Source organism: Elephas maximus, chromosome 27 (assembly GCF_024166365.1).
Source record: "Elephas maximus indicus isolate mEleMax1 chromosome 27, mEleMax1 primary haplotype, whole genome shotgun sequence".
Classification (NCBI taxonomy): domain Eukaryota; kingdom Metazoa; phylum Chordata; class Mammalia; order Proboscidea; family Elephantidae; genus Elephas; species Elephas maximus.
The window spans coordinates 2,036,721-2,058,456 of NC_064845.1; the positions used below are offsets into that span (position 1 = coordinate 2,036,721).

Below are 21,736 nucleotides of genomic sequence, written 5' to 3' on the forward strand. Positions count from 1 at the left end.
AAAAATAAACTAAAACTCTCAAAACTAATCACTTTATAAAAAGTCCTCCAACTAGAAAATGGGCAAAAGACATGACATTTCACCTAAGAGGACATGAAAAAATGCTCAACAACATTAACCATGAGAGAAATGCAAATTAAAGCTACAAGGAGATATCTCCACACACCTATCAGGGTGGATAAAACTTTTTAAAATGTGACAAAACCAAATGACGGCAAGGATGTGGTGAAGCTGGGTCACTCAGAATTACCTACCGGGGGAATGTAAAATGGTACAGCCACAGTGGAAAAGTCTGGCTATTTCTTTTCAAATTAAAAATGGACTTAACCTTAAAACCCAGCAGCTGCACTCTTGGGTATTTATCCCAGAGAAATGAAAATTTATGTTCATACAGAAACTTGTACATGAATGCTTACAGGAGCTTTATTCCAAAGAGCCAAGAACAGCAAACTAAATCACCTGGAACAGGAGAATGGTCAAACAACGTGTAGTACACACCTGTACCGTGGAACACTACAGCAATCAAAAGAACTATGATGCACTCAATAACTTGGGTGAACCTCAAGGGCATTTTGCTGAGTGAAAAACGCCAGTCTCAAAGTTATATACTTTATGATTGCATTTACATAACACTTTTCAAATAATAAAATTATAGAATGGAAAACAGAGTAGTGGTTGCCAGAGGTTAGGGATATGGGGAGCGGGGGTAGTTGTGGCTATAAAGGAGTGGCCCGTGGAGCCTTGTGATGATGGGACAGTTCTGTATCTTGGGTTTGGTGGTAGTTAACGAGGCAATGCATTATAAAACTACATAGAACTATACACACATACAAATGAACGCATGTATAACTGATAAAATCTGAGGTCTGTGGGTTGTTTAGAAAAAAACCTGCCTAGGCCTCAATCCATCCTCTACCCTTAATAAAATAATCTTCACACACCACTCCTCAGCTCACTAAACCACAGCAGCTACCTGATACTGTACTCCCTGAGGACAACTGAACAAGTGAACTGATTTCCCAGACGCGGTGAAGTTGAGGACAAAGCAGTACTTTACTTGGTCTCGTATACCATTCACCCAGCTTTCTACATACCTTGCCTTCCTTTCAAAGCCCACTCAAAACTCACCTAACCTCAGGTAGCTCCGTGGGAACCAGACTTAGACGCAGCCTTCAGCTCCACCACTTACTTAATCAGCAGGGTGAGTTTCTGTTTCCGGACTATGTGCCTGGATCACAGCTGTGCTCAAAAAATGGTCGCTATCAGGAAGCGGATAAATGGACCCAGGGAACCCAGGGTAGAAAGGGGGAGAGTGCTGTCACATTGTGGGGACTACAACCAATGTCACAAAACAATACGTGTATAAAAGTTTTGAATGAGAAACTAACCTGAGCTGTAAACTTTCACCTAAAAAAATTTTAAAAACCATTGCTGTTGAGTTGATTCCGACTCATAGTGACCCTACAGGACAGGGTAGAACTGCCCCATAGGGTTTCCAAGGAGCGGCTGGTGGATTCAGTCTGCTGACCTTTTGGTTTGCAGCCGTAGCTCCTAACTTTCACCTAAAGGACAATAAAATTTTTTTTTAAAGTTGCTATTGTCAATTTACTTACCCTTTATCTTATTGTTAAACACTTAAACTGTTAAAAAAAACATTTCCGTGTCTGCTCAAATACTTGGCATAGGGTAGGTCTTAATTTGATTCTAAATACTTGTGTCTTTATCCCCACCAGCTTCCCGCCTCTACTCACTCATTAAAACTGTAGCTTCTTCAACACTTTAATTATTAGGTATGACTTTAGTTCTCCTGTACAAATAGGCAGCCTTGGATAGAGATGAAGTGTAAGCACTAAAAAAGGAAAAATGTGCAAATTCTGTCCCCCTTCCTCTTCGTTCTCTCATCCTCTTCCCAAATAAAAAGGGATTTCACCAAAATGTTGTTTTAAGAGGGTATGAGGAAAGAAACAGAGCTGTAAGTACTGCCATACCAACTACACGAAGAGAAAGCAGCTCTAATCCGATGTGTCATGTAAAACCTAACAGGCTTTCAGTATTCTGGACGAAATGCTACCTAGACTCTCCCACAGAGAGGAGTCACTTAGGAGAAGAGACTTTACTAAGACCTTATAACTGAGCAGCCTATAAAATCAGCTATTGAGATAAATGAGCTAATCAGCTTATCTAAGAGCAGCACAGGGGAACCCCTGAGAGCCAGAACTCCAGGGACTGACTTGTTGGTCCAAGTCTGGCAAGTTTTCCCGCTTTGACAGGGTGCAGTCTTATCCCTTTTTATTGCACTCTATTAGTGAAAAATATTTTAGTTTTCCTTCTCTGACAGGTTTCCGCTTTACACGGGTTTCAGCTTTCACAGGTTTTACTGTACATGACAGTCTAGCACTGGAGCTTTGAAACTTAAATTTCTAAGCAAAAAATTTTATAGCGACCTTATAGGACAGAGTAGAACTGCCCCATTGGGTTTCCAAGAAATGGCTGGTGGATATGAACTGCCCACCTTTTGGTTGGCAGCTGAGCTCTTAACCAACTGCACTACCAGGGCTAGGATAGTTATTATTAATTCCTTTAAAAAAAAAACTGCAGTTGAGTCAACTTCAACACATGGCGGCCCCAAGTGTTTCAGTGTTCCACACCGTTGTCGTGGCTGTGACCTTTCAGAAGCAGAAAGCCAGGCCTTTTTTCCAAGGCACCTCTGGGTGGATTCAACCGCCAACGTTTCAGTTAGCAGCCCAGCAGCGCTTAACTGCACCACCCAGGGACTCCTTTTAACTCCTAGTCATTACTAAACACAGAATCAAATTTCAATAATCATGAAACACCAGGCCTAGGTATTTACCAATCTAAAGTAACTTTCTTCCACTCAAAGATTCATTTATTTAACAAATTTCCCTAGGAGCATGATATTAAGTTCTGGTGTGATTTAACAAACGGACGAAAAGACAAATTGCTAACATGTCCCACACCTGAAGATAAAAAGAGACTGGCAGGCTCCAATTCTTCGATGGTAACAATTTCATTAATCTTCATATGAACTTCCCAAAACAAATGTCAAAATATTTTCCAGGAATTGAAAAGTATTTTAAGGTTCCAACATGAAGGATTACGATAATGTAGTAAAAACTCTCTAAAACCAAAACCAAACCCATTGCCGTTGAGTCGATTCTGACTCATAGCGACCTTATAGGACAGAGCAGAACTGCCCCATAAAGTTTCCAAGGAGCGCCTGGCGGATTCGAACTGCTGATCCTTTGGTTAGCAGCTGTAGCACTTAACCACTACGCCACCAGGGTTTCCAAAAACTCTCTACTTTCTGAAAAATGTTGAATTGCAAATGTTGTAGTAAATGTATTTTTACAATAATAAAATACATATGCCAATAAAGATACATATTATCCTTATGAACAGTGTGAAATAAAATTATTTGAAATGGCAAAAAAAAAAAAAAAAAACCTAATTCAACACCACTAATTCAGAATAGCCAATGATGCTCTTTCATTAGAAAAAAATTATAGAAAATAACAATAAATAATGTAATTAAGGCAGGAATGGATATCTTAAAATCTTACTTGAAATTATTTCTCCTGTTCTCTAATATTTTCCAAAAATCTACTAACATAGAAGGGTTAGAGATACAAATGGAAACAATATTTCATCTCTCCTTTTTTAAAGCAAGTTCTTTAACGCTGTGTTTTTCAAACTACAAGTGAATTCACTGGGTTTCTATCATCATTTCCTGAAGTAAACAGAATCAAGTAGAAAACACTAATATGAACTGCACATACAAGGGCCAATGTTATTCTGTAAAACTTTAACTTCAGTCTAAACACACGGGCATCTCTTGGGGATGGTTCAAACTGTGAAAGCTACTTCCTTGACGCCTCTACTAAGCATGCGTTGTTGGCCTGTGTGAAGAACAATGAAAATTCCAGAACAATTTCCAACAAAATACCCTACCTCTGACCTGGACTATTTCACACTGTTGAAGGACCTGGAGGTACCAGCCCCCCCACCAGCACTTCCTCCACCCTTCTGTCCTCTTCCAGTTAGTCCCTCAACTGCAGCTAAGTGTGCACCACACAGCAGGACGGCGTAACAGACTTACGCACACGCCTTCTCCCGAAATGCTTCAAACTGGCTAACTCTTTACCTCTTGGTACAAAAAAGGAGCTGGCCAAAGGCACTGGGGAACTAAAAAAAAAAATTTCAGTCTCTATCAGACCCAGAAATTAAAAAAAAAAAAGTAAAAAAATGGGTATTATTCCTAGCCATGAGGAAAATAAGTAAATTAATCAAATCAACTGAAGAGAATTTCCTCCAAAATTTGGCTGGCCATCACCATGTTGTTGCTGTGTGCCCTCGAGTCGACTCCAACTCATGGCCATCCTGTAGGACAGAGCAGAACTGCCCCATAGGGTTTACCAGGCTGAAATCTTCACAGAAGTAGATCACCAGATCTTTTCTCCTGCAGAGCAGCTGGCGGGTTCGAACCAAGGACCATTCGGTTAGCAGCCAAGCATTTAACCACTGTGCCGCCAGGGTTCCTTAGCCATCACCGTAACAGATATGTATTCTAAAGATTATGTTTTTAATTATTCTTTAGTAAGGTTTTACATTGACTATAGAAAGGAGCTAGCTCAGACTGTTCAGACAGGTGACTAAAGGCATTGTCACCTGAACCATGGAAAATACAGGAATTTACGATTTTGTAAACTCTTTTCCAAATAAGGGCTCTCATCAGAGTCATGTTGAACACTGGCTCCTAGAATTGGAGACACAGCGGTAAGAAAAGTCACCATCCTAAGAATCATGCTATTTTCTCCATATGGAGATGGAAATAAAGGTGCACTGTCATATGTTCGGGGCAGTTACTCAAGCAGCCTGGTGGTTCTGCGATGAATCACCCGCTCGCTCTTCCGTTCCAGCGGATGGTAACACCATCCTTCCAGATGCTCCAGCCAAAAATCATGGAACCATGTTGGCTGCCCTTCCTCTCCCACCTAATCTAGCACAAATCCTCTAACTTCACAATGTGCCACCTCCACAATCTGACCACCCTCAGCACCTCCACTACTCTCCCCTAGGCAGCCTTTCCTGCCCCTGTGGTACCTTACAAACCTACTCTTCACGTAATACCCAAGACATCCTTTCATAAGATAAGTCAGATCACATCACTCCTCTGCTCAAAACCCTGCCATGACTTTCAGTCTTACTCAAAAGCAAAAGCCAAGTTCCTGCAATGACTTACAAAGCTTCATGCAATCTGGACCATTTGTCCCTACCACCACCACTTGTCTGACCTCTTCGCCTAGTCCTCTTGCCTGGGCACTCTGCTGCAGCCAGCCTCAAGCCCTTTCTGTTCCTTACCCACCTCGGCATGCTTCTACTTCAGTGCTGGGGGCAAACTTCCTGCAGACAACCACCCCCATCCACTTCTTCACCTCCTCCATTCAGGTCTTTCTTCGAATGTCACCTTCTTAGTTATTTTGCTTGAGCAATTTAAAACTGCAACCTACCTCCGTTCCACGAAGGCAGGGATATGTTTTTCTGCTATATCCCCAGCATCCAGTGTATGGCACATAACAGGAGTTCAGTGAATATTTGTTGAACAGATTAATCAATCAAAAAGTGGAATGCACTTTGAAGGAAATAAAATACTCACCTGGGGCAGAAGAAACACAAAAATAGCCCACTCTCCACTGGCATTATCTCCCTATTACCAGGGCAACCATCAGTGCTCAGCGAGTACTGACTCGGTGTGCCAAGTATCATGCTGGGCACTTTCTTTGCTGACATTTGCTTTCACCTTTCTTCACAATAATCCCATGAGTTAGGTATTATTACCCCTAGCTTACAAATAAGCAAAGGTAAGCATGAGGTCACACAGCTAGTAGGAGGCAGAGTAGGGCCTAGAAACCAGAAAATGATGTTTGAACACCATGCTCTCAATTGGCAAGCAAAATCCTTCATAAGATTAAAGCTAATATTTATTAACTGATCACTATGTGTCCGGTTAAATTATTCACCTGAATAATTTATTCATCTTATTTTACTTAATTCACCTAAAAAATGAAACCAGTGTCTTTATGAGTTGCCTTTCCGACATAAAATTCCCATTTCTTTAACAAGAGAATCCTCATCAATTGTGTCTGAAGAAACAACGCACTCAGCCACAAATCACCTCCCAGCCTCCTTTGCAAATGCCCAAATTACACAGTTCTGGCCAATAAAATGGAAATGGAACTCACTGAGTAAGGCTTCCAGGAGAGAATGCCCTTTGAAAGGGAGCAACCTCAGCTGTCACGTACTTTCTGTCCTGTTGCCATATTCTTCCTGCCTGGAACACAAGCATGAGGCTAGAGGGGGAATCATTACCTTGGCAGAATAAGTGTAAGGCAATCCATGTCAGAGAGCGAAAAATGAGGAACCAAGCTCCTGGGGGCACCTAGGCTGACACCTCCAGTCTTCTTGTTACATAAGGGGAAAAGCATTTCACTGCCCCTATTATTCCTGTTTTCCATTACATGCAGACAAATGCAATCCCTCTGACACAACCCCGTTACCTCCATGGACAACTGCTCCTTTGCCATGAGACCCTAGGAGGCTGTGTCAGAGGGACTGCATTTCACTGCATCTAACCCTGGCCTCACTGAAGATGTGGCCTTAGTGGAGTCTCCCAGTGAAGGGGAAATCCATTAACTAAACCTCACTCTACTGACAGAACACGAAGTCTCTCCGGTTCAGAGGGCTAGGGGAAACCACTACTCAGACATGAAGATGCGTGGCTCATGAACAACTGAAGAAAATGTACAAGCAGGGAGTGAGCAGAGAGTAAAACCAGTGGGTTGCCTTCACCAAATGTCAAAGCTAGACGAGTCATACCCCACTAAATACAAAAATTTTTTTTTTAAATTTTATTGTAAGTGAAAGTTCACAGCGCAAATTAGTTTCTCATTCAAAAACTTAGACACAAATTGTTTTGTGACACCGGCTGCACTCTCCACAATGTGTCAGCTCTCTCCCCCTCTCCACCCCAGGCTCCTGTGTCCATTCGCTGTCCAGTTTTCCTGTCCCTTCCTGCCTTCTCATCGTGGCTTATGGGCAGGTGTTGCCCATTTGGTCCTGTGTACTTGACTGAACTAAGAATAAGAAGCACATTCCTCACGTGTGTTAATGTTTGTTTTATAGGCCTGCCTAATATTTGGCTGAAAGGTGGACTTTAGGAGCAGCTTCAGTTCTGGGCTTGCAGGGTGTCCGGGGCCAGAGTCTCAGGGCTTCCTCGAGTGTCTGTGAGACCAGTTAAGTCTGGTCTTTTTTGTGAATTTGAATTTTGTTCTACATTTTTCTCCCAGTCTGTCCAGAATCCTCTATTGTGATCCCTTGTCAAAGTAGTCGGTGGTTGCAGCTGGGCACCATCTAGTTCTTCTGGGCTTAAAAACAAATTTTAGTGAACAATTTTCTAATTCTAGTCTGAGATAAACAGTAAGTACTTACAGAGACTTTTCAAGATGAACAACAAAAACCAAATGGCAAAGCCCTTGCCAGTGTGGTTTCTCTCCCTGCTGTCACACTATGCTGTTGACAATACCACACATGGTGGGATCCTACACAGCTGTTTCTATGTCCACCATAAATCCCTAACTCCATCTAAACTTGAATACAACCTGGAAGAAAGAAAGCTGCAGTGGTGTTCCAATACACACTAAAATAGATTCAAGATATTTAACTTTTATAATATCATAACCACACAGTATTCCATATTTCATGGCAACACCAAAAATTGGGACCCATAAGGACAGTGGAAAGGAGAAAAGGAGAAAGGAAAAAAAAAAGACAGTAACGACTGCCACCTATGAAGCATTTAATATAAACTACTTTCCATAAACAATTACACTTAATCCACAAAACAGCCCCAATTACACAGCTACTATTACCCCATTTACAGATAAAAAGCTGACACTAAAACCAGTTACATAATTTGCCCAAGATCACATAGCTAGTAGGTAAGAGGTAAAGCCAGATCAGTCTAACCCCAAAGCAGGGGTTGAACTGGTTCAAACTAGCTCCATTATGGCCAACAAAGCAAGACCAGAACAGACCAGAATTTGTGCCATTCCTGTGATCTGGAACAATAACCGGAACAGGAGAAATTCCAGGGGAAGCTCTGGAATGGAAGACTCGGAAGAGGCTAGCGAGTCCTTTCAGGGGCCTGATGCGTGAGAGAAGTCTGCAGAGAGTGACGTTCAGAGCAGCGCAATCGGCCGCCATCTTTGAGCAGAGCACTGCGGCTTCAGCTCTGCTCAAGCTCTAACAGGCAGCATACGCTGCCCTTGTTTTCTAGGAGGGAGATTAGGTCTCCAACAGGGCTTTGGCTCATAATTTTTCTCATTCTGGTTCACCCAAATTTTAAAAGTTCGGGTCTGTTCCAGTTTTGCTTCCCTGGCCATGACTGAACCAGGAAGAACCAGTCTGAAGCCCTGCCCCAAAGCCCCTACTCTTAACACATGGCACAACACCTGTTTAGAAATTCCAATGCAAATAACGGCTAGAAAGAAGCTCAAAAACACTGAGGAGATGAAAGATTAATGGAGAAAATAATAACAGCTTTTAAAAATAATCATACTTAAAAAGAACTTTACATCTTGCCAATGCTTGCTTAAGGTCATAGGATTCTTTTAAAGAAAATCCTTTGAATTAATGTGTCACTAAGAAGGGATTTTTCTTTCTCCTGGCTTTTTACCAGAAATAGGGAGAATAAAACAGAATGTGAAAAATAGCCAATCCCACAAATAATACGGTGCTAAATAGCATATGGGAAAACATTGGAGTTCCAATAAATGTGTATGGTGTGATGGCGAGGGAAGCACCATTACACTGATTTCCCTAGAATATAATCCTTCAAAAACAGAACATTTAGATCATCTCCTAAATCCTTTTTTCTGGGCTCCAGTAATATGTTTCTCGAAAAAGTGAGTGTACCTGAAGAAATCACAAGGATTCATTTTGAAATCTATAGATTATTACAAAATGTGTGTTCCAAACATTTTGATATGGAAACAAAGTTAGAACACCCTGCTTTATTGAGCCTTGCTATTTGCGTTAGGCTGTAGTTCAAAGAACAACTTTTTTCTTTTTTTTTTAACGACAGCGTAGAGTGAGAGAAACGGTATGAGGACTAGAGTAGAAGACGGAACTTTTAGGAACTAATGAATGAAGGAACATTAAAAAATTATAGACTATTACAACTGGTCTCTATTCACCTGGAAGAACAGAGGAAGTACAGTCAAGAATAGGAGGAGGACATGGAATGTGCGGCTAATTGCCTCCATGAAAAACTGCCTCCTTTGCCATGAGACCAGAAGAACTGGATGGAGCCTACCACTACTGAAGATTTTGATCAAAGATTCCATAGAAGAATCCTGATCAAAAGGGGGAAAACGCAAAACAGAATTTCAAATTCTCAGGGACGCCACACTTCCCGGAGCCGTGGAAGCTGGATGAACCCCTGAAGCTACTGCCCTGAGATAATCTTTAAACCTTAAAACTGCCGTCTTCTCAAAACCAAACAATAGTTCAACTAGTGAAAAATGTCTGCCTTGAGCACTGTGCTCTTTTAAGAACTATCCACATGGGATCAAATGAACAAGAGCAATTCCAAAGATTAGACAGGAACTTGAAGGGGCAGTGAATTTATGTTAATGGGGAGGAACAACTCAGAAAGGGAGGATGAGAATGGTTACACAACTCAAAGAATGTAATCAGTGTCACTAAATGGTACATGCAGAAACTGCTGACTGGTGTGTGTTTTGCTGTGTATAGTCTCATCAACAACAAAATAAATAAAATTATATAAAAAAATAATTTAAAAAATTACAAAATAGGATACACACAAGAGAACAACTCCTACTACATCCAGAAGGGTCATCTAAAAATTTCTGCTCCTATCAGATTTTTTTCATTGTAAGGATATGTCCCTTAATCTGTGGGATTATGACCACCACCTTCCAGTTTATATCCAAAAACCAATCAAATGCAGATGCAGGAGGAAGGATCCTGAGTTAGTCCACAGGAGAGTAAGACACCGGTATTAGGCGCTCTCTCTCCCATCTTCATCTACAAAATACGGTGGGTCACCTTCGCACCATACACAAAACAACTCAAAATACATCAAGAGACCTGAATGTAAGAGCTAAAGGTGTACCGTTTTGACGAAAACACAGGAAAAAATCTTCATGCTCTTGAGTTAGGTAAGAATTTAAATTCAAAACCAACAGCAATAAGTTAAACTTCCATCAAAATTCAGAAGTTCTCCACTTCAGGACATAATTAAGAAGGTTCAGAATGACAGAAAAATTTGAAATAATTTATCTGACAAGGAATAACATACACATATCCAGAATAATATATAATACATATATAACATATAACATGTGTGCGTATATGTGTGTGTAGATGTATATATACATACATTGTTAATAAAATTCTTATTACTCGACAAGCAACTCAACGGGCAACCCAGACGGGGAAAGATTTGAATAAACATTTCACCAAAGAAGATATACAAAAGGCTAATAAGCACTTGCAAAGACGCTCACCATCATCAGTCATCGGGGAAAAGGCGAATCGAGACCACGAGATACCACTGCACACCCACTAAACCAAAACCAAACCCACCGTCAGCAGAGTCAGTTCTGACTCACTGAGGCCCCAGGTGTTACACTGGAGTAGAAACGCTCCATAAGGTTTCCTTGGCTGTAATCTTGACAGAAGCGCATCGCCAAGCCTTTCTCCACAGCGCTGCCGGGTGGGTTCAAATTGCCAACCTGTGGTTAGTAGTCGATCCCAAACCGTCTGTGCCACTCAAGGACCTTCACACCCACTAGGATGGCTACAAGTAAAAAGACAGACAACACAGGCAAGAAAAAGAAATAAAAGGTACCCAAATCAGGAAGGAAAAAATAAAATTAGCCCGTTTCCACAGAGGACACGATCCTATATACAGAAAACCCAAAGATTCCACAAGCAAGCTACCAGAGCTAATAAATGAATTCCACGAAGTGGCGGACGGAGTACAAGGTCAATACACAGAAACCAATAAGGTTTCTACACGTTGGCAATGAGCATTCTGAAAAGGAAATTAAGGAAACAATTCCACTCACAAAAGCATCCAAAATAATAAAATACCGAGGAATAAATTTAACCAAGAAAGTAAGGGAGTTGTATACTGAAAACTAGGTCATTAAAGAGACAGGAAAGTAAGAAAGGACAAAACCTAAATGAGACTTCATTAAAATTAAAAACTTTGGTTCATCAAATGACTGGATCAACAAAGTGAACAGACAACCTACAGACTGGGGGGAAATTGGGAGGAATCGTTTATCTGGTAAAAGTTTAGTATCCAGAATATATAAATAACTCCTACGACTGAACAACAAAGACGACCCAATCAAAAAATGAGCAGAGGACTTGAACAGGCATTTCACCAAAGAAGAAAGATAAATGGCCAATAATCAAATGAGAAGATCCTCAACATCATGAACTATTACGGAAATGCATATCAAAACCAAAATGAGATACTCCTTCACCACTATGACAAGAAAAAAAACTGCAAACAACGGTTGTTGGAGAGAATGTAGAGAAGCCAGCATCCTCACCCACCGCTCGCTGAGACTTTAAATGACACAGCCTCCGTGGAAAACTGTTCGGCAGGTCCTCAAAAAGCTAAATGTAGAATCACGAAGTTGTTGTTAGCTGCCATCGGGTCAATTTCGACTCAGGGTAACCCCATGTGTGCAGAGTAGAACTGTTCAATAGGGTTTTCAGAAGCAAATCACCAGGCCTATCTTCTGAGTCCCCTCTGGGCGAGTCGAACCACTAACTTTTCAGCCAGCATTTGCTCGATCCAGGCACTCCGCAGAACCATCATAAACCAAAAACCCTCTGCCTCGAGTCAATTCCGACTCATACTGACCCTATAGGACAGAGTAGAACTGCCCCACAGAGCTTCCAAAGAGCTCCTGGTGGTTTCAAACTGCCAATCTTTTGATAAGCAGCCGTAGCCCTCAACCACTGCACCACTAGCGTTTCCTAGAACCATCATATGACCCAGCAATTCCACTCCTAGGGACGCAGATACCTGTACACCCACGTTCACTGCACCACTATTCACAACAGCAAAAAGGTGCAAACCACCTAAATATCCATCAACAGGTGAACAGATAAACAAAATGTGGTAGATATAATGGAATACCACTCAGCCACAAAAAGAAATGAAGTCTTGACGCATGCTACAACATGGATGAACCCTGAAAACATGCTGAGTGAAATAAGCCAGCCACGAAAGAGCAGATATTGTATGGTCCTTATATGAAATGTCTAGACTAGGCCAACGTACACACACCGATGTTTGGCTGCCAGGATGAGAGGGGCCGAGAAGGAGGGAGCCACTGCTTATGGAGCACCCAGCTTCTACCAAGGGTTATGGGGAGTCCTGGAAGGTGAGTGGTACTGGCTGCGTAACACGAGGGTCGTAATAAACGTCACTGAATCGCATAATCAAGAAATGTTGAAATGGCAGTGTTGTTACACAGACACTTACCAAAAAAAACCACACAAATGTCAGCCAGGAGGTAGAGAAACGAGAGCTCCCGTACACTGCTAGTGGGGATGCAAAAGGGTCCAGTCACTTTGGAAAAGAGTTTGGCAGTTTCTTAAAAAGCTAAACATAAACTTATCATACAACCCAACAATCTGCTCCTTATACACCCAAGAAAAATGAAATACATATTCACACACAGATTTACACATGAATACTTATAGTAGCATTAATCCTAACAGCCAAAAAGGAGAAACAACCCAATGTCTGTTAAATGGTGTTGGCAATAAAAAGGAATGAAGTACTGATCATGCTACAGGGATGAACCTCGAAAAACATTACGCTAAATGAAAACAGCCAAACACAAAGGACCACATATTATACGATTTGGTCTGCACACAATGTTCAGAAAAGGCCAATTTATAGAGACAAAGTAGATCAGTAAATTGTGAACAGCACGGTAGCTGCCTGGGTGGAGGGTAGGAACAGGGAGTGACTGCAAATGGACATGAGACATCTTTCTGGAATGATGGAAATGCTCTTTAATTGGATTGTAGTCAAGATTGAACAACTCTGTAAATTTAGTAAAAATTGCTGAGTACTTCAAACAGGTGGATTAACAGTAAATTATAACACAATAAAGCTGTTTAAAATTTTTTTTTAATTATGACAAATGAAAAAAGCCAAACAAAAAATCATGTATTGTTTGATTCCATTTATATGAAATGTCCAGGAAAGTCAAATCTATAGGCACAGAAAGTAAATTAGTTGTTGACCGGGGCTGGGTGTGGGAAGAGGAATTAAGTTTAAACAGGCACAAAGAATGTCACTGGAGTGGTAAAATACTCTTAAAACTGGATTATCGCAATGGGTGCGTAACACAGTCAATACATGAAAAAGAAGTGAATTTTGCACTTAAAATGAGTGAATCTTTTGGTATTTAACCATACACCAATAAAGTGTTTTCTTCGTTTTTAAGAAGGTGGTCATATCACACTGGTACTCCTAACCTTTTATGAACACAGACCACTTTGAGAAACAATGAAAAGCTAACTCTGTCTCAGAGGACTGAGAGAGTCTTCTATGCCCACCGACACACTACCAGTTTGAGGACACCAAACTAATTAATCGCTAAGTCCCTACAGCCCTTGCCAACTCTGAAATTCTATACCGTCTTACCAGTAAAGGTATTAAGAATAGCCACCACCAGAAAGACGCACACCCTACCAAGAAAGAAAACGTGATTTCTCTTCTAAAACAAAGATGGGGCCCCCTCTCTTCACTCTTCATTCTGGAATCTCCCACTTAATCCCCTTCTTCAATATGAGCCCCTGACTGAGGGACCCGGAAGCAATCCATCAACACAGAGACCTGCTAGTTGATGTTAGAACCAAACCAGTACCTGTCAAAGACCCAACACACTGCAAAACACAGGCCCAGGGAGTGGCTTCAGGATAACAAAAAAAAAGAAGTCTTTCAGGGAAAATTTAGCCCAGGTTTGTTTTAAAACAAGAGACAAGGTTAAAAAAAAAAAAAAGAAATTTGATAAAATTTCTCTAAAACAGACACACCGCCATGACTACTCAGAGCCCCAAGGCAGCTGCGGAAACATCTGCCAGTCTTCACTATAAAGCTAACCTCACTTTTCTGCACAGGGTGCAGATTCACAAAGTAGAGGATTCCTCCAACACAGGGGTCTGCTCCGTCAGAGGAAAGGACCCTGTTCAGCTAAACCCACCCGCTTTTGATTTCCAAGTCACTGGGTTATTCCTGTTCAACCCTTCCCTGGGCCCCACCTCCATCACAGTCCCTGTTTGTGGGCATTCTGGTCCCTGCACCCCTTCACACCACATGGCCAGATCTATCAGCTCATGTAACACTCCTGCCTGAAACCTTCCAAAGACAGTTGAAACAAGAACCCAAAATCCTCACCAAGGGTCCTGGCCCTCCCTCACCGCCCCATCCTGGCCAGTCTTCTTTGCGGTCCTAAACCCCCTCCAGTTCTCCCCTCGCCCCTCAGTGGGAAAATCTTCCCCAGGCACTGTCACCTGTCAGGGCTCAATTTAACTGTTAGCGCCTGGAAAAACCTATTTTCCCTGACATCTCCCCAAACCAATCACCAGGTGACTATCAGCACACTTTCTTTTCACCTCTTGCCGAAAGCTCTAATTCTTTCATTTGTGCGTTTATTTCACGTCTGCTTCCCCGACTAGGGAGCCCTGGTGGCGCAGCGGTGGAGGGCTCAGCAGCTGACCAAAAAGGTCGGCAGTTCGAATCCACCAGCCGCTCCTCGGAAACCCTATGGGTCAGTCCTACCCTGTCCTATGGGGTCGCTATGAGTCGGAATTGACTCCGGGACAACGAGTTTGGGGTTTTTTGTTTTGCTTTGATTCCCCGACTAGGTAGTAGTTTCCAGGAGTCCGAAGTCGAGTCTACGCTGCTCATAGAGTGCCTGGTACTTCGAGGGCACGCAAGGGGCCCGGCAGGAGTGCGAGAATGAGCCGAAGCCCCCAACCAGTCCAGACCCGGAGGGCTGTGCCCACGCCCCCGGCGCCCATCTCTCGCCCGCCCCGAGGCCTGTCCCGCACCTGCAGCTCGCCTTCTCCGGGGCACACCTGCCGCCTGTGCCAACACCTGCCACGACGCGCCCCGAGAACCCCCCAGGCCCCGCACGCGCCCCGCGAGCCCCCCAGGCCCCGTGAGCCCCCCTACCCCACCGCCCCCCAGGCCCCGCGAGCCCCCCAGGCCCCGCACGCGCCCCGTCAACCCCCCAGGCCCCGTGAGGCCCCCAACCCCACGAGCCCCCCTGGCCCCACAAGTCCCCCAGGCCCCGCACGCGCCCCGCGAGCCCCCCAGGCCCCGTGAGCCCCCCCGGCCCCGTGACCCCCCCAGGCCCCGTGAGCCCCCCCAACCCCGCCGCCCCCCAGGCCCCGTGAGCCCCCAGCCCCACCGCCCCCCAGGACTCGTGAGCCCCCCCGGCCCCGTGAGCCCCCCCAACCCCGCCGCCCCCCAGGCCCCGTGAGCCCCCAGCCCCACCGCCCCCCAGGACTCGTGAGCCCCCCCGGCCCCGTGAGCCCCCCCGGCCCCGCGAGCCGCCCCCCACGGCGCCCTCAGCCGCGCCTGCTCACCGATCACCTCCTGCAGCTCGTAGTCGTCCCGGTTGATGGACCAGGGCAGGGCGCCCGCGTCCTCGGACATGTCGGCGGCAGCGGCTCCCGGTACTCGCGCCTCCTGGCCGAGCCGCTCCCCGCCCCCAGCCGCCGCCGCCGCCGCCGCCGCGCCCACCGACCGCCTCGGAAACAGCTACGGCTCAGGGGCCCGCCGCGGCGACCAGCGCGGCACAGCGGCGGCGGCTCGCGGCTCCGGCCGACCTCGCCTCCTGCTCCTCCGCGGCCGGCACCCCGACCCCGGCCCCGACCCCGGCCCCGGCCCCGACCCCGACCCGGCCTCGGCCTCGGCAGCAGCAGCCACGGCACCCTCGCCCCGGCCCAGCCCCTCCGTCCCGCCCTCTGCCCGAGCCCCACGCACGGGCCGAACTTTCCCTTCTGCCTCCACCTGCCGGCACGCAGCGTGCTGACGTCACCGCGCCGGTCACGCCCCGCCGCGGTCGGCCTCCGGCCGCCATCTTAAGTGTGGCGGGGCATGCGGCGAGCGGCAAGAACCCCGCCCGGGAAGGGGGACGGGGACGCGGGAGGGGAAGAAATGCTCAAGAAGGAGCTCGTCTAGTACATGAGAAATTCACAAGAAAACCGAAAATAGCACGGAGACAGTAGCCACATTAAACATGGAGGCCAAGGCGCGACCGAGCGGAAGGGGAGGAGCCACCTTTAGCGTCTGGGGCACGTTGTCGTCTCCATCCTAGTGCTCATTGGTTCGTTTGAGAAGGAATCGGAAAGGCGATGGGTGCTTGTGGACGTCAGTCATAGGTTAGTCCCGCCCACAAGCTCTGCGGGCTTCTCCCGTCGTCCGCTCGCCTGACGCCGTCTTTGCGCGACGTCACGCCGTACTGTCACACCGCGCGCGACGTGTAAACGGCTGCGCAGGGTGTGGGGCGGCCCGGGGGGAAGCTGGGTGGGGTGCCTTGGGGTGCGGACGGCTGCCAAGTCGGCCAGGAGGCCGTGGGCTGTGGGGCGGAGTGGGACCAGAGGCTGGCCCCGTGGCAGTTTTTTCCAAGGCGGAAGTCGTCTTTGCAGCGCTCTCTGGAAGCATGTTTGGTGGCACGGAGCTCGGGTCATTCTCAATTGGGGGTCAGGAGCCCAAGTGAGCGCCTCCTGAGGGACCCGCCACGGACTTTAGTTTTGTTTCGTTCAATACAAGTGAGATTAGGTCCGCTCTGGTCTGGGTCGTTTCAAGAGCCGTGACCTTTGTGTGACCTCACTGTGGTTAAATTTTATCAGGTTGACCACCCCCGGGGCTGTCGGGGAAGTTGGTGAGCTGAAGACTGTGAACATGCACAGTAAAAGAGGGAAAGAAAAAGGGGAGAGACAGTATCAACGTGAATAGGGCCATGTGAGAAACTGCTCAGTCCATCATCTTTCAGACAATAGCAGCCATTATGGATGAGACTGGAGCGCTGAGCTGAGCTCTGCTGTAGGAGGTCCAAACCCACTGCCAGTGGAGACGGTTCTGACTCCCAGCGACCCTATAGGACAGAGTGTAACTGCCCCGTAGGGTTTCCAAGGAGCTGCTGGAAGATTAGAACTGCTGACCTTTTGGTTAACAGCCAAGCTCTTTACACATGGAAAGTAGCTTTTATTACAAAAAGCCGCAGACAGCATATAACAGATAGGGGGAGGGCAGAGACAGAAAACTTATATATATACCCTGTTACGTACCATAGAAGAGGGACCCGAAGGGTACAGTTAAATGCAGCCGCTGGTCCCCCCGGCTTGTGGAAGTTGTGGGGGAGACAACTGTCATGCCTGCCTCCACCTGGCATGGTGGGTGAGGGACAAAAACGGGTCTACCTTTTGCAGGTGTCTCCCTACCCCCAGGCAAGCTAGGGTAAATTAGGTGGGATGGGCACTTAGGCTACGCACCCTTCCACCTAGCACCAAAGCTAAGGGACCTCGAGGTCCCTCTGCCAGCCATTTTTATCCCCCAAAGCACATGTGGCAGGCTACAGGGGCAAACAACAGACCTCTGAAGGTGGGAGGGTGGTGGAGGCGGCATCCTGCCCCCTACTTTTCTGAGGCTCCAGGCCAAGGTGCTGAGTTGGGCACTCTCAAGTCATTTACAAGTGTTTAAGTGTTGCCTGGCTGTTTTAGAAAGGCAAAGATCACCTTAATTGCCCAGGCTGTTTTCAGAAACCAGAGAAAAAAGATCAAATTTAGTTCCTTGTCCTGCACTAGGTACCTGCTATGGAGCCCTGGGTGCTTCAATGGTTAAGAGCTTGGCTACTAACCTAAGTGTTGGCAGTTGGAACCCACCCAGTGGCTCCACCAGAGAAAGATCTAGTGGTCTGCTTCCTTAAAGATTATAGCAGAGAAAACCCAGTGGGGCAGCTCTGCTGTGCCACGTGAGTTGGAATGGACTCCATGGCACCCAACAACAACCGGTACTTGTTACATGTCAAACACTACGTCTCAGAGATCCAGTATGTCTAAAAACCTACTTCATTAGGGTGTTTATTGTAGCATTATTTGTAATGGTAATTGCTTGTATATAGTATGTGGAACACCTACGTAGGGATACATAAACTTGTGTGTGAGTGTAATTAATGCTAGCTGCAGTAAAAACCCAAAAATCTGAGTGGTTTAACCCAAAAGCTTATTTCTCAAGCACATGGATTCCAATGCAGATGGCCCTGGTTTCACTCTCTAAGCAGGGACTCAGAGATTCCAGCTCCCTCCATTCTGTGGTACCTCTACCTTCCAGGGCTTCCTTGGGGTCCTCCCTGAATCCTCTGCAACCAGCCGCTTAGTAAAGAGACAGGGAATACCACAAAAGCTAGCCATGTCTGCAAGTTACTTTTTCCTGTATTGGCCAGAGCCCAGTTGTCTGATCCCAAGTTAGGGAAGGCAGGAAATACCTCCTGTGTGCTCAACTGGAAGAAACAGGTGGGACTGGTGAGGATGGAGCCTCTCTCTGGCACAACTGGTTAACTTTGGCTGCCCCCAGGTAGGGGGGCTAGGTGGCTGAGGAAGAGGAGCAGGAGGAATATACTGTTGTTCATTTTGGATTTTGTAAATTTAAATATTACCTGTCTTTAAAAAAAATAAGAAGGGGGGGACTGGTGAAATTATGATTCATCGATATTATGAAATACTACATAGTAGCTACAAAGAATGAGGTAACTCTATACATTCGAAAACAAACAAACCAACCCATTGCCCTCGAGTCAATTGCAACTCATAGTGACCCTATAGGACAGAGTAGAACTGCCCCACAGAGTTTCCAAGGCTGTAATCTTTACGGAACCAAACTGCCACACCTTTCTCCCACGAAGGGATGGTGGGTTTGAACCTCTGACCTTTTGGCTAGCAGCCAAGGACTTAACCACTGCGTCCCTGGGGCTTCCTTATCTGTATATGGCCGGATGGATCTATACACACAGGAACGGAACGGGGTGATCTACAATTAAAGCAAACAAGCAAGCTGTAAAATAAATTAGACTTCTGCATGTATGTAAATAGAAGGAATAAGGTCTTGGTGGTGCATGGTAAAGAGAGATTTTTGCTTTATGTGTATTGTTTGAACACAATGCAATTTAGACAGACTACTGGAACTAATGCATTAATTCTGATACATGAAATTATTTGGGGGGCCCATAAACATAAATCTCAAGAAAATGAAGATTAAACGAGGTACCATTTCACCCTCACCAAAAAAAATGACAAAGAGGATTCTGTTAAAAATAAAAACTCACCGAAATTTGAACAAAAGTTTTATTCTGAGCGGTTACTCTATGTGCAGATAGGGAGACCATTTTGATTCCAGAAAAAGCAAATGGCTGGAAGCGGCTGGGTACAGTGAGTCTTATAAAGAGAAGAGGAGGGAGGAAAACATAAGATCGGCCATGACTGAACCTTGAGATTAACTGATGTCTGGTCTCTTCTGGCCTTAAGAAAAAAAACGTTGCCAAAGAGTCAATTCGAGCTCACAGCAACCTGACAAGACAGAGCAGAACTGCCTACAGCGTTCCCAAAGAGCGCCGGCTGGTGAATTTAAACTGCTGACCTTTTGCTTAGCAGCCAGGTTCTTAACCACTGCACCCCCAGGGCTCTACTTCTGGCTTGACTGCTGAAAATCCGGCCCTCGGCCACCTGCGCCCAGAGGCTCTCTGAGAGTTCAATCAGGAGGTAACGGTTTGACAACGATTCTTTTCGAGCAGGACAAGACCAACGTGCCATTGCTTTAGAGAAGTTTCTGGTAGGTTTTTGCAGTTTGGGTCAGGATTTTTATGGTTAATATTTGGTTTTGTGGATAAGAAAAGCCTTAAAAGCAAAGTCAGATGTCTGTTACGAATTTTCCCGTTGAACAATGCAAAGTATGGGCCAGGAGGCGGAGCAACAGAAACTTCCATCCTGCTACTGGAAATGTAACACAAGCTCTTTGGAAAACAATTTGGTATTATTACCTGATAAAGCAGAACCTAGGCTTCCCCTGGGGAAAAAAAAAAAAAAACATTGCCTTCAAGTCAATTCCAACTCATAGTGACCCTACAGGACAGAGCAGAACTGCCCCATAGGGTTCCCAAGGAGTGGCTAGTGGATTCAAACTGCCCACCTCTTGGTGAGCAGCCGAGCTCCTAGCCACTGCACCACCAAGGCTCCTGTGCTTTCCCTACGACCCAGGAATTTCACTCCTAAGTACGTACCCTAAATACACACATACCCCAACTCACATACACAAAAATTCCTATAGCACCACGTGTCGTTATATTAAAAGAAACCACCCAAATGTCCATTCATAGAATGTAAAAACGTTCATATGGCCGATACCGCGCAGCAGTGAAAACGTGCTCCGTAGGATAACCCTGAATGAATCTCAGAGCAGTGCTGATAGACACAAACAGAAAATACGTAAAGTATGACTGCATTCACATAAAGGTCAAAAGTAGGCACAGCTGAATAAAATGTTATGTATTAAATACTTAAGAACAAGGAAGCAAACAACGATTTAAGTATTTAAGTTTAGTGATTAGCTGTGGGGGTGGGGAGCGGCAGCTGCAGCCGGAGCAGGGCGAACGGAGGATTTAAAAGATGCAGGTAATAGTCTGTCCTTAACCTGGGTGCGCAAGATAGCTTATGTGCTCTTTTGAAGTGTATTTCGTAATTTGAATTAAAGATTTTTCCCACATCTCAGGCACTGCTAATGTTTATGGCACCCCACAATCCTGCCCTTCCCCTCTTTCAAAGTGACCTCCCACCTGGGTCTTTCCCACACTCTACTCCAACCTGGTCTCATTATGCCCCCCTCTGCCCCTTTGTTCAGGCCACGCCTCCTTCCAGGAAGGCCGCTTCTCTTCTGCTCCACCCATCTGAGTCTTACCTGGTCTGTCAGGTCCAGGTGAGGGTTCACCTGCCTCTCCCCTCCCGCCATGCGTTTTCTGAGATTGCACCAGCCCTGAGGGAAGCCATGTACATTCACCACCTCACCCGGACTGTTGCTGGGCGCTTGGTCTGTGCAGCCATGGACCGATGGTCTTCTCTTCTCATGGACGTTCTATATCTCAGACTAGGCTGTGGGTCACCGGTAAGGAGTAGGTGATACCCTGTCACTGGGGAGAAAGTAAAGTATTTGTGCAGGGTCTTTGTATTTTTGCCCCCCTTAAGCCCTGCCAGCACACTGACAGTCTGGAAATAAACAAAGAGCTGCTCTTCTTCCGTTTTAAGGAAAATTTATAAAACCGTTTATACCAGGTGGCTCTCAGCCTTAGACAGGGGCATCAATCTCTGAGCAGCAGGTATAGTTTATAAACATTCAAAACACAGGCATCCCTCACTACCTCCAGCGGCCCTGCAGGACAAAGACGTGGCAGTCTGCTTCTGTAAAGATTTACAGCCTTGGAAACCCCACGGGGTCGCTATGTGTCCGAATCCACTTGACGGCAGTGGGTTTTTCTCACTACCTAAACTCAGAAACTGAACACCCATGTTGTGATAACTTGGTATACCCCACTCTCTG

At 45.6% G+C, this 21,736-nt stretch overlaps 1 protein-coding gene across 2 annotated transcripts in view; it reads right to left on the reverse strand.

The window, feature by feature from the left end:
- Window positions 1-16,005, reverse strand: part of OXSR1 (oxidative stress responsive kinase 1) — a 105,046-nt gene extending 89,041 nt beyond the window's left edge. Inside the window, exon 1 of one of the 2 annotated variants that reach the window (XM_049870709.1) lies at window positions 15,736-16,004. In XM_049870709.1, coding sequence (XP_049726666.1) covers window positions 15,736-15,805 — 70 coding nt within the window. In that variant the 5' untranslated portion in view covers window positions 15,806-16,004. Of the gene's footprint in view, window positions 1-15,735 lie in introns of both variants that reach the window. The other variant, XM_049870710.1, reaches the window with a different exon arrangement.
- Window positions 16,006-21,736: the final 5,731 nt, after the last annotated feature.